General features: G+C 45.4%; 1 protein-coding gene across 12 annotated transcripts in view; it reads left to right on the top strand.

The window, feature by feature from the left end:
- The window catches only part of fryl (furry homolog, like), a 182,873-nt gene that overhangs the window by 24,477 nt on the left and 144,227 nt on the right, over nt 1-14,169 (top strand). For 5 of the 12 annotated variants that reach the window (XM_084307765.1, XM_084307776.1, XM_084307775.1 and 2 more), the window contains exon 1: nt 12,739-13,276. In XM_084307765.1, the coding sequence (XP_084163891.1) occupies nt 13,063-13,276 (214 nt within the window). In that variant the 5' untranslated portion in view covers nt 12,739-13,062. Of the gene's footprint in view, nt 1-5,664; nt 5,736-12,738; nt 13,277-14,169 lie in introns of those variants that run through there. The other 7 variants (XM_084307779.1, XM_084307778.1, XM_084307777.1 and 4 more) reach the window with 2 other exon arrangements.

The following is a 14,169-nucleotide window of genomic DNA, read 5'->3' as shown; positions in this document are numbered from 1 at the left end:
ATAAAAACGCATATTACTTCCCTCTCTCATACAGTGTAAACATCAGCAGTCAAAACATGTTCTAATTGCTTGTATCAACGATACAATTTTCGAGAAATACAGACTAGAATTCATATTGATGCATATTCAATGCCTAATAGGTTTGGGTACCGTTCACATTTGAACCGATACCGGTACCTTTTTTGGTACTTTAGTCTCTAAAAATGTAATCTACCTACCTCGGTTGTAAAAAAAAACTTCAAATGATTTATTATCATTATTATTTATTGAGAACAATTTGTTAATATATATAATATTGCAGCAAGCGTTGTCTGCATCTAGTTTTGTAAAGTGTAACCACACTTGGGTTAGGGTTACCCTAACCCGTTTTTGGCTTGCCATTGGCCCGACTGCTTTGTTGTTGAATCAAGTAACATCCTAGGTTAGCGTGTATTGTGCACATGAACATTGATGTGAATCAGGGAACAAACTTAACTTTTTGACTTACCAGCCATTTGGCTGGTAGATTTTTAAAAGTACCAGCCGGGCAGATTTTTTACCAGCCAAAAATTATAAATAGCTTTTTAGTATATCGCCAGGGGAGGAAATTAGGCCACTTTACTCGCCAATTGCGAGTATTTTTTACGTTTGGCGAGTAATTCATGAAGAGCACTCGCCAGTCTGGCGAGTACTAGTAATTACAAAACAAAACAAAAAAATCATTCTGCAATCTGCTGATTCGCTCACTGACACAAACCGAACTCTGACTCCCCCCTTGATTCCTCCCATTTGCGCCACATAATAATCAGACCATAACCAATGAACATCATCGTTGTACAGATGCGCTCTAAGCTCCTCCAATGAACACTCGTTTTCTAGAAGATGACGCCCATCTAGGGGAAGTGGACATACCACTGCGCGCAGACCTACTAACTCCTGCCACCGGCAGCCGGCTTGACAACGTAGACAAACTTACAAAAACACATGAGTGGATGAAAATAATTGCATGTAGAGTCGTCGCTTTCGTATATCAGTGCGGTCTGACATGGGGGCGAACAACAGCACGCGACGCGTCTCCTTCGAGTCGGATGAGAATGACAGTCAACCAGCATTAGCCGGCTAGCTACCTAGCATGTAACAAGCTACCATAACGCGCATTCAACATAGTGGACGACTATACTGAGCGGCTTTGCTTAAATGCAGCCGAGTGACATTTTATTATTACCGGGTTTCCCAGCATATCACCACTCGCCCATATGCCCTTCACAACGGTGATGTTGTCATATTTGGCATTCAGAACACACCTGCTGAACCCCTAGCGTTGTCGATTCGGTTCCAATGTATTGTCATCTTACAGCACAAGTACAGTACAACCAGAATACATTTGGCATACAACCAGAGTGCAAATGTAACAAGTCAAGTTCAAGTTGTTTTATTTAGCTATTACATTACAGTGAAATGCTTGGTTCTTTCACTGCCCAACCCAGTATTGATTGATTGATTGAAAACTTTATTAACAGATTGCAGAATGGGTACAATACAGTACAGCTCAATACACACAATTGTTAAGGGGATGCAGACCAGAGAAGGACTTTAGTCTTGTTTACATCAGGGTCCCCCATTTCAGTCCTGTTTGCTTAATGCCTTGTCCACTTCCTCCACACTCCAATATGTTATGATGAATTAAAAATGGGGGACCCTGATGTAAACAAGACGAAAGTCTTTCTCTGGTCTGCATCCCCTTAACAATTGTATGTATTGAACTGTACTGTACCCATTCTGCAATCTGTTAAGAAACTTTTCAATCAATCAATCCCTTCAACCCTGCTCCTGTCAAACCTGCTCTTTCCATTCCCTCCATCATGTCCCCCCTTTCTGATGAATATTTCCTGCACTTAAGAGTCAGACACACATTCCTAGTAGTTGAGCTGTGATGAATGAAAACTTTATTTAACAGATTGCAGAATGGGTACAGTACAGTACGGCTCAATACATGCAATTGTTAAGGGGATGCAGACCAGAGAAAGACTTTCGTCTTGTTTACATCAGGGTCCCCCATTTTCAATTCATTTTCAATTCATCATTCAGTATAACCTAGACCAGCCCAACCCAGCATCTTTCACTGCCCAGTTCAGCCCAACCCAGTCCAGAATAGTTCCCTCTTTCATGTTAATATGTGATTTAATGATGTAATATTTTGAAGAGTAGAGACAGTGTGATTAATTTACTATGATTGAAAATCAATTTAGACGAAGACGTACAAAGAAGTAATTATCACAATTAGCGATTTTTTTTGTCTGGTAAAAAATCTATTTGGCTGGTAAAAAAAATCAGATACCCGCCAGTTGGCTGGTAAGCCAAAAAGTTAGTTTCCTCCCCTGTATATCGCCATGTGTTATTATTACATATAATACTCTCATATGCTATTTTCAATTAATATCATAAACAACATAAGGAATATTAGCATCATTTTGAGTGGACTGAAGGAATGAGTCAGCGTTAATAGTTTTAAATGCAAATAATTTATTGAAACATAGAAGTGGGGTCGGGACACAGTGTTTCAACTCACCACCCCCGCATCATATTGTAGTCTGTCTTCAAACTTCCACTCCTCTCGAAACTTTTTTATATTTGAATATCAACATTATCTGTCCATCCTCAGTAATCCTCAGTTTACTATAATATACTCCTGTCCTGAGTCCTGACTAGTGACTCCGTCGTCTTTCCAAATGCACGCACACACAGGGAAGGGGAGAGTGCCCCCCCCCCCCCATTTCCCTTTCCTCAGTGCTGTTCACTATGGCTCTGCCTCGTCTGATCATCAGGATTAGCTTGTTAGCTTACGATAACGTTGTAGTGATTGGTACATAAACGTTAATTTCGGGCGATGTGGGCATAAAGGAATGGCGACGGTGCAAAGCATGTAGCTGCATTGGACTCGTTGTGAGAAGAAAAAAAACACCACAGACTTATTTTGAGTCTGTAGGCGCACTGCTGTGTTAACGCTGCTGTGTTAAAGGGGAACTCCAACATTTTGGGAAATTAGCTTATTTAACATCTTCCCTGGAGTTAGACAAGAAGATACATACCTTTTTTGTCTCTGTGCGTGCATTTAGCTTTGGGAATAGACGCTCCATTAGCATAGCTTAGCTTCATCACTGGAAGTGAGGCAGATCCGTAGCCTTACAGTGTATTGCAAGGTCTGACATTGACCAAACTTGATATGCATGACCTTGGTGGGCTCTAGGTCAACTCCTGAAAAGGGGGTCAATGTCAGACTTTGCAATCAAAAGTTAGGGGGCTAATAACCCTTGCCATAATTTCAGTGTGCCTCCTAACTTTTGATTGCAAGGTCTGACATTGACCCCCTTTTCAGGAGTTGACCTAGAGCCCACCAAGGTCATGCATATCAAATTTGGTCAATGTCAGACCTTACAATACACTGTAAGGCACTGTAAGGCTACGGATCTGCCTCACTTCCAGTGATGAAGCTAAGCTATGCTAACGGAGCGTCTATTCCCAAAGCTAAATGCACGCACAGAGACAAAAAAGGTATGTATCTTCTTGTCTAACTCCAGGGAAGATGTTAAATAAGCTAATTTCCCAAAATGTTGGAGTTCCCCTTTAACGCTGCTGCTCTGTTTTCAAGAAAGTAAAACACGGAGTGGGTGGATATCATGACTCGCGGAGTTGCTAGGTTTTTCAAAATAAGAGTATCATATGAACCTGAACGTTGCTAGCTGCCGGAGCCCAGATATTATGACTGGAGGCTGGAGCTGCGCTTGGGGCGGCAATGAAACCCGCACAGTATTTTCAAAATAAGAGTATCGATATGAACTACACGCCAGCTGGCGGGCAGACTATTATTTTTAGTCGCCAGATGGTAAATCTACACGCATTTGGCGAATGGCGTGTAATTATTTTGTTCCCTGGATGTGAACGTGCGGCATACTTCATAAGTTTCGTTTCGCGGTAAGCGAAACAGTCATGTCATTGGACAAAAATTACCTAAATGAATCAGTACTTGGTAGTACCGACATGATTCGGTCGATGCCCTTAAAAGTAGGGGTGCACCGATGTATCGGTCGGGTATCGGATTCGGTATCGGCCGATAAGTGCCTTGTTGACTGCAATCGGCCTGTCGGCCGATAAGCTTGAATGTGCCGATGGCAGTAGCCGATAAGTTCAGTCGCGTCCTGCACAACGCCACCCCCAGTCCCCCACACACACAAGCTACTGCATCAAAGTTACTACTAAATATTCAACATTCTCTTTTGAGACTCCGCTTCAGACTCTTATCATTTGGCACTAAAAGCTAAACATTGTCACCGATATGGCTGTCCGCAACATGTCATTAATTGTGTACGCGAGGTGGTCGCTCAGTGATGACGCTAACATGAGCTAGGTTAGCTAGCATGAGCTACCGGGAGATGGAAAGACTAAAGTTACTGGTGAAAATGTCATTTACGTTGGAATACTCCTTTGCCAACTTGCTGTACTTTGCTTGCAGGTCTGCACCCATTATTGCTGGATTATGAATAGCCCCAACTTTAGCCAAGGTAACGTTATGGCTAAACCTTTAACGTTAGTTAACGCTAGCTTTCGGTTAGCTGTTCAATGCTAATAACGCAACCAAGCGAACCCATCACAGCTCCCCGTCAACACCCCTCTCTCGGGAAGATGGCATTTAAGAAAGTATCTGCTGTTAAAATGACACAAACATTCGTTTTGTGGCATTAACGTTATATAGTTAGTGTTACACGTTCAATAACATAAGCATAGTATTTACCCGAACTACTAGCTCAGTTCCTTCCGTTGCTCATAGAGCCCTGAGAGTTGTACCCAATCCATTCTGCAATCTGTTAATACAGTTTTCAATCAGACAAATGTATAGAAAGGCTTTGTTTTATTATAACATTCGTTGCAGTAAAATCATTATGTCTCGTTTGGTCATCCTGTGGAGCGCTGGTCGGCGGGCAGCTAACGTATTAGCTACGGTAAGCTTGTTGTGGTTCTCGCAAGCAGATCAATGGCGGCATGCCCGGAAGTAGAAAATGAATAAACGCTTGCCGATTGGTAAGAACAGCAGGAGGTGGGTGCTAGCGGTGTGACGTAATTGGCCGAATCGACTGTCAATCAAAATTGTTCTATTGCATTGGTTGAGAGCTCTGGTTGAGACAATAGTATCCAGCTGCAGGCCGCCAGACTATACTGGGAGAGGGATAGTGCTACATGGCATGGTGGAATTAATACCATAAACATATTTATTGATGTTTCCTTTTTTTAAGTAAGTAAAGAGGCCTACAAATACAAACATACACATACAAATATACAGTAGTTTCATAAAAAAAAAATAATGACAAAAAAATATATATAAATATTAAAATTACAAATATATATTTTTTTGCCACAAATATCGGTATCGGCCGATTGTGTTAGTTGAACAATCGGTATCGGTATCTGTGGCAAATTTTCATATCGGTGCATCCCTACTTAAAAGTACCGGATTCGGTACCCATGCCTAATGCCTGTTCACATAACCCATCAAATCGGACGTCATACGTTGAAGTACGTGAGGTTCTGGGTAACGGTGGATGACACACGCTGCCAGTCTCTGGTGTTTTTTGGCTGGCTCTGTGGCTGCTGGTGATAACGGAGTGCTTTCTTTGCTTTTTGTGTTTTCAGATTCCTGTGTGGTGACGCTGTGAGTCCTCCCTCCTTCCTGCCTTCCCCAGCCTCTGCTCTATGGCCTTAAGGTACGTCACACGGGTTAAGCAGGTGCTGGTCCATGGCGCGCCGTGGCTTGGGGTTTTACAAGAGCCGGGTGGCTAAGTACGGTGGGAACGCTTTAATCTCTTTGTTGCGCCGCTGTGCTCCAAAACAATATGCTGAAAAGTGACACGGTAACAAGAGGGTCGACTTTTTTTGGGAGCCATTTTAAGCCACATTCTCACTGGCAATTCCAGCTGTGAACTGGTTGATGTGTAGCGTGATGGCTGCTAGACGAGAGGTTTCACTCCCCCTCCAGTCGTCACTGATCATGACTCGGGTCGACACAAAGTCAAACGTTTAAACTATTCCGTTGTGCTAGTAAGTGCTTCGCAGACGCAGTGTCTTCCCACTGTGGGCCGAGAGTGCTGCTCGTCAGGTCTGAAACACTGAGGTATGCAGCAGGTCTCTACAGGACACAGAAACACAGAGCACTGTATCAATATAACAAGTCTGACCTAGATTGAGAGAGAGGCGGACGCGGTAGGCTCACTGAGAGGAGCGAACTTGTGACTGGAATGTCACCAGTTTGAATTCCTTGGGAAACATGAGGGGAACGATATGAGGGACTACTATTTTCTCAACTATTTTAGTGCAGTGCCCATGAGCAAGGCACTGCTCAGTTATTAGGCGCACAAGAGTGTGAGTGTGAGTGTGCGTGTGAACCCTACTTCCCTATGCACTTTCTCCACAAGGCTGTTGCGGTGAATAATACACATGTAATCGTAGACATGGACCCTGGTTAAGAAATATTGCACTTGGTTCACTTGTTGAGCAAGAAACTGTAAATGTTGCAAAGCTGAACGGGTAGAGCCGGGTTTGTTCACAGAATACAGGTTTCACTGAACACATTATATAGTAGCCGCTAGCAAATAGGGTAATTGAAACCCTTCTGTCATCAACACAGAGTGCTGATTGGCCAAGACAGAACAGAATGCAATTGTGACCCTGGTGCCGGTCAGGTCACATACTGACATTCTTCAGCAGTGACAACCCAACTCCCTGTGGGCTGCCTCACAACCGTCATTCAGGCAGGACTAGGATATTTTCAGTTGATACTGAATACTTAGTGAATGAATGAATGATCTTTTAATTTAATATAGCACTTTTCTAGACACGCAAAATCACTTTACAATGTGTAGGGTGGGAATTGCCTCAACCTTTGGCTACACAGGCTCTGGCACACATCACACATCACACTACACAATAGCTGAAAGGCTCAGGAGACGGGGATTCATATCTGCCAATTAAGGGGAATGGATGTTTAGGTGGCCTTGATGTCAGAGACCTGATTGGGAATTTGACCAGGAATCCTACTTTGTGATAGGCGCCCAGGGTTCTTTAACAACCAAATTCAATCAGGACCTCAGTTTAATGTCTCATCTGAAGGACCACACTAGCAACTGTACAGTGTCCCTATCGTTACAAGGGCATCGTTACTGACAAGTCCAGAGGACAGAGTGCTCCTTGTGGGACAACGGGGCTCCAACCGGTGATCTTACGATCATGAGTGTGGAGCTCTCTACCCATATAGCCATGCTGCCGAACGCTAACACCAGGTTCGCTTGAGGTGATCTTTTAGACCATAACGGATTATGGATGCACTGATTAACACCTTTTCACTGCCGATACTGATTCTGAATACTAAACATTAGGTTAAGTATCGTCCGATGCAGAGTAACAATCTGAGCCATCAGTCTTTTCAAACGGCAACATGATGGTGCTTACCGTCTTGGATACCAGTTTCCTCTGTGCATTCTGTCAAAGCTATCTGGCTGCACGCTAGCCTAGCTTAGCACAATGAATGGAAGCGGATTGGCACATGCCAGCCTATCTTAAAACTCCAGGAGAGGGGTTAGCTCTACGCTAGCCTGTAGCAATCCACTTCCATTCATTGTGTTAATCTAGGCTAGCGTGGCAGCCGGATAGCTTTAACACTGAGGAAGGCTATTTAGCTGAAGCATGTATGCTCCGTTTGTCGCTGCCTAAGTAAAAGTACCTAAATGACAATTTCTGTGAGTGCTGGCAATTCCAAGAAACTATTGGGAGAATTTTAGCCCAGTATATTGACCTTAGAATCCCCCCCCCCCCCCCCCCCCCGCTAACCCATTTGCAGGAGGAGCAAGGTGCAGACATAAATCCAAGGCTTTAGTGTTAGTAGAACAGTATAACGGTGGCACTCCTGCAGATGGGTGAGTTAGGGGTGTGATGAAAGTGTCCGCCCCGTCGCATATGGTAACGGTAGCAGAGGATGAGGAGGGATATAGGAGACTCTACGGATGGGCGATGTGGCCAAAATAGTATATTATGATATTCTTTATTATTTTGGATTGTATAACAATATTTGGTGGCATTTGCTTTGTCTAGTACGAATCGCCTTGTGACGGGAGGTCTTCTTGATGTGTTTTTGTTCATAAAATTATAAAAATATCCCTGGTGATGGAACTGTGAAAACTCATAACGTTTTTCAATGGTTTCATAACTGTGTTAAGTTCTGCATCCCTCCCAGCCTTGGTGTAGCATCCATGTAATGGCCAACTGTACCATGTGAGGGCGTTGCAGCATCGCCCTGAGACACAGACCCTCTCCCATCTGTTTTGTCATGACCAGGTGGGGAGGGTGTTTCTGTTGAAGGAAGTTCAGATCCCTACGTACTTAACACGTGTGTCCTCAACAACGGGACCATCGTAGGGCCAGCCCCTTGGCGGCGTACCACGGACCACCAGGTCTCTGCCGATTGGCTCTGAAGTCTGGGCCCCCGGTCCCGCTAGTCTTCCTGTTTTCTCAGGCCCGAGAGCAGAACAAGGCGAGCGGCGGAGAGGCGGGCGGTACCCAGAGTGGCATAGGAACGCTGTGCATTGTTCACAGTGCTTCCTCTTCCACATTCCTGGGCTGATTGGGATCTGGGCCTCCTGCGCTGGGGTATTGTTCTCCACGCTCCGGCACCGCCGACCTGGCCCCAGCCGCATCGCAGCCGCCTCCACAGATCATTGTGCTGCTCCGGCCCAACGATGACTATCTGTCTCATCATTCGGCCGGCTCGCTCTCTGACGCTGTGTGACTCTTCAACCAGACCTCGCTGCCTCAGCCTCTCTCTCTCTCTCTCTCTTTCTGTCTCTCTCTCTCCCTCTCTTTTTTGAAGCCTCGTGTGCTCCTCCTCCAGCCCCTACTAGCTTGTTGTCTCCTAACTACTCTTGTTTTTGTTTTCTAGATCGAATCTCTCTCGTGCCTTTTTCACACCGGATGTTTTTGACGTGTCTGCTTTGGCGACATGATGATACTGTAGACTTAAGAACAGCAATGCTTACTTTGATCTAAATGTTGCCAGATAATCCACACCCAACCTCGGTCTCCCTGGCTGAGCTCCAGAGGTTGATCTGTCGGATGTTTTCGGTTTGGACGGGTTTTAAATGGTGGATTTGGGGTCTTCTGGGTTTAGATTCTCCAAACACACTGAACTCTGGTTTTTGATCTGGACATGATGTACCATGTTGTAGTGTTGTGTTTAACCCTTGATCCTTGAGAAAAGCCCCTTTCATCTGGGCCTCTTCAGACTGTTTTCATACTTTTTCCACAGCAAGGCGGCAACTGAACACGTTCACAATATTGGATTCACAAAGAGTGTGAGCATGGTCGTCTCTTAGCCTACTGTGACACTATAGCCCCGCTGACAATTCGCCTCTGGATATGATTATAACGAGTGTAACCGAGTGATTTGAACCTGTGACCATAGGATTCACAGGCAGCCGTACTAACCAGTTGAGCTAAAGGCTCCGAACCGTTAGCAGGTGCTGCTGGTTGACTGCGACCGACTCATCCATAGTTTACACAAGCGCATCAGACATTTTTCTTGTTGTTGTTGATATGATTAATGAAGATTAAGCTCTGGCTAGTTCCGGTTGGGTCTTCAGTGGAAACTAAGCTAGTTCTTGTCCATATCATTTGAATGGATTGAACGGCCATTATTCCCTTTCACGTCATCAACACACGCATTGCTGGAACGGTCATTTGGCCGCTCTACCTTAAAACGGCTGCCGTAGAATGTTTGAAGACGTCGTCATGGAGATCAAAGTTGTATTGGTGCATGGGTTCAAAGTAGGGATGTTCGATATTGGCTTTTTTACCGATATACCGATATTGTCCAACTCTTAATTTCAGATACCGATATACCGGTATGCAGGTATATCGGTATATATTTTCTTTTTTTATAATTTCAGGTAATTAACATTACATATCTCTTGTTGTGGAATTAACACAACATTATGCATACTTTTGACAATAAATTAAATAAGAATTAGTTCTTACTTGCTTTCCTGGGTAAATAAAGGTTTAAGAAATGTAAAAAAAGAAAATAATAATAAAAAACATTTGAATACCGATAATTTCCGATATTACATTTTAATGCCAATATCGGACATCCCTAGTTCAAAGGCATCGTCTCTGGACGAGTGGGCAGTTGTGTTGAACATTCCAACTTCCTGTAGTCTCCTGCTCAGTCCACATGAGAAACTATTTCCACAACAACATTGTTACAAGTTATATATCGGTGTCGACGTTCTGTGTACTGTGTGAAATGACCCATGATGCACTAGGAGAGGCCCCGTCTATCCCCTCAAGTTCTGTGGTTGTGTTTGTTTGTGCTGCTGGGCGTTGCTCTCTGACAAGTGACCTCTAGAGGGCAGCATGCCTGCTGCAACACTACTCGGCACAGCACTGCCCTTTACACCACGGACTGCTGCTGTCCATTATTCGCCTGGCTGTATTCATCCCACTCGCTGCCACTTTCTGCTTACACTGCAGAATGAGTTTGGTGCTGGTCGGATGAATGTAACTGAGAAGCATAGTTGGACTGAATAGATGATGGGGGGGCGGGGGACTACAATGCATTTTGTGCAGAATTTTCAGAATTATTCACACTGTGTGTGAGTGCGTGCGTGTGACAGTGAGCAGCCTTTGCGCTCCCAGGCTGTTCACTGGGGTCATATTGAAACCGTTGCATCATCTCACTGACATTTTCACACACTGCAGCAGAGGGTGTGAGCACTTCCTTTTGAAAGATATTTTCTGATCTTTCTCACGCACACACACACACAGCAGCATAATCTATTTCCCACGTAGCATCTACCTATTCAGGAGGTGCTTCATGTGATCAGAAGGACCAGCCACAAACATTCTGGCTCCACAAGAAGTTGTACCTTTTCTGCTCAATAATACTCTGACAGACGGAACACACTTTCTAGTGCGATTTTTGTTTTCAGAAACACTTTGTTTATCCCACTCCAGGCAGAAATGGTGGTGCCCCGCTCTCTCTCTCTCTCTCTCTCTCTGTCTGTCTAGTTTATTGTCGCACATTGCAACTCGGGTGACCTCGGAAGCGGTCTCTGAAGACAATGCACCGGCGGTGAGAAAAGTGTTTCGACAGAAATGGCACAGCATCATTTCCCTCCAGTGAAATTCATCCAAGTTCAATGGCCCCTTTACACCCCTGTAATCAAGTTATTCACCCCCAACGTGTCATCAGCATTGACCTTCTCCCTCACAGTGTGTGTGTGTGTCTCGGCCAGGGGATGCTCCAAATTCAGAAGGTTTTATTGGAGTCTTAACTTATTGCGTGGTGGTAATATTGTTTTCAGTCAATAGGTGCATTGATCTAGCTTGATTAGGATTTATGACAAGCCAAACATGATTAGAATACGGAGCACTTGCCAAAATGTAGTGGAACACCTGACAAGGTATTTTTACCATGCTTCCTTATTTGACCCAGAGTAACCCTGTTAACTACTACAGTAACTACACCAATCCGACTTGATTATGTCAGAGTTATTATACAGTATGCTCTGTCTCTTGGGGTTATTGTAATTACACTGGGATATCTAGGTAAGAAGTTACAGGACTGCCTGGCTGCTCTTTAAAAGCTGAATTTGTCATTGATTGTATGTAGCCTGCAACAATGCAAATTAAAACGAAGTGGCCAGTGGTCCATTAACTTCATAATGTTAGCCCGAGCTCCCACCGTTTATGAATCTGCAGAAAAGGCCTTTCTTTCTAGTTGGACACTGTTTTACAGAATAACAGTTTTTGTATATTGACAAAGCCTATATTGAGGATTGACTATTTTTGGTATTTTTGGTTGGATAAGCGACAATTTTTGCACATGCTTTCAGAGCCAATTTATTATCTTTTTCTGGGCGGCGTTGGCCTCTATGACAGCCAACACGGCACAGTCCAGCTTCCTTCGCTTTTCAGCAGAGGATATTTAGAGGAGTAAGAGTTTGCTGCAGGTATGAGCAGTGCAGCCAAGCAAAGCACAGCGGTCTGTCATCAGCCAGACCCTGTCGGCTGCTTGCTTCATTCTGCTTCTCTTCATAATACTTCTTCACCACAGCAAAGTGGAAGTGAAAGCTAGGGGGGAGGGATTTGCTCTTCTTGAGTAAAGTGTTGGCAAACAAGCCGAGCACGGGGGCATGTGTGTTTCTGGATGTGTCAGTGTGCGAGCGGTAACGCATGACACAGTTCCGTCCATGATAAGGCCTATCAGTAAATACAGGCTGGCTGGAGTGCACTATAGCGAGCTGCAGCAGATGAAGCCTGTTCACTTGTCTGGGGTTTTTACCACTGAGACCAGTGACTTGTCTTCCTTCCTTCTGCCCCCACACTCTTCTCTTCGTCTGGCGAGAGAGGTAGGCCTGCAGGGTGTGGCCACTGTTGTCTGTGTTATGATTGGCTGGAGTCCCGGGCGTGCGTTATCTCCTGTGGAACATGTTCTAGTCCCCGCCCCTGATAGCGCCCTAGCACCCGGACCTGGCCCCGCCCACTCCCGATTACATCACAGCTGGAGAAGAGTCCCATGTCTGTTTGGCTTTCTCACCTCCTCCGTGAGCAGACGGGTAGTTTTGCTGCTCTGGGAGTTTAACTGTCGACTAGCTACACCTGACAGCTACTTCAGTGTTCAGCTGGACGGAGACTTGCAGACTAGCTACACCTGACAGCTACTTCAGTGTTCAGCTGGACGGAGACTTGCAGACTAGCTACACCTGACAGCTACTTCAGAGTTCATCTGGAGACTCTTAGGGAGCCAGACAGGTGTCTGGTCTTCTGCACGAGGGCAACCTGAGAGGCCACCAGGCATACAAAGTCTGTCAGTGGGTGACTACTGCATGGCTGTTGTCTGTAGGTGGTGGACCACCTCTGGGACTATGCCCCGTCTGTCTGCCTGCCCGTCTGTATGAGGACACCTGTGGGAAGACGGCACGCCACAGGCTGCTGGGACCGTAAGCCGGACTGAGGGACGGGAGAGTGAGAACCTGCTGACACATGGAGTTTCTGAAGAGCTTGGTCCCGGCCGTCATCTCGGGAGGGGATGGGCCGGCGGAGCCCAGGGGAGTGTTGCCCCGGGAGACGGGCCCTCGGCTGCTCCGGATGAAGCGCCTGGGCCTGTTGGCCATGGGGCAGACCATCGACGAGGAACCGGCGGGCCGGGCGTCTGGCCCCACAAGGCCGGCCCAATCCAGCCGGAGCCGTCTCAAAGGTACAGCCGACTGCGAGCCTCGCGGGAGATGTCGGGACTCTCACGTGTGTCCGTGTTCCTGTTGATATCTCTCCACAGGTTGTTAGAGGGAGTCTTTCTCTGCCTGGAACTGTGCTGCTGTTTTGCATTTGTGGTTGTCACTCAGTGAGTTCAGGTCAACGCAGCAATGTTCTTGGACACCCTCTGTGTTGGCAGGACAAACCCTCCCTCACATTCATACCAGCATAATCACCATAGGCCTGTGGCGTGTGAGGAAGAGGGTAGAAGTAGGCTGTCACAGTTTACCGACAGGTGTTACTAGACATGCTAATACAGTTTGTACTTGTACCTACCACTACCAATTTACACTTTGTCCTTCAGTAAACTCTGAATCTTTAGGCTTAAATGACCACTGTAGTCAACATTTCTACCAACTTGCTATTGCCATGACACTTCATTACTTTGCTAATTAACAGCCAATTAAAATATTCCAGCGACTTGATGTACCATACTGGTTGTAACAATGACTTAAGTTTCAGGACATGTATATACTCGGAAGAAGTAGGTCTGATCTACCTTTTGTGTCTGAGCATACAGTAGGTTCCAGGTTCAGTATGTGTGTGTAGGTGTGTGTTATGATGACTCGTCAGTCTCTCTGCATGGCTTTGTGTTAGACTGCTGCTGCTTGTCGGAACATGCTCGTTCTGTTTGCTTGTGGCTCAAACATGGCTGAACGCTCCCTTTCCCTTCATTCACTCACGGCTTCTTCAACAAGGCAAGGCGACACACTCTCTCACTCTGTCCGACAGCTAGCTGTACTACTACTAACCCAACCTGGACCAGATTCACACCAGGACAGACATGTTTTTAGAAACCTTGGTCAAACATCGCGTCACAAAAAGCTTTTTTTGTTG

This window comes from Notolepis coatsorum, assembly GCF_963971535.1.
Source record: "Notolepis coatsorum genome assembly, chromosome: 2".
Lineage (NCBI taxonomy): Eukaryota > Metazoa > Chordata > Actinopteri > Aulopiformes > Paralepididae > Notolepis > Notolepis coatsorum.
The sequence above is the reverse complement of the archived record's forward strand: the minus strand, read 5'-3'. Positions and strand labels throughout refer to the sequence as shown.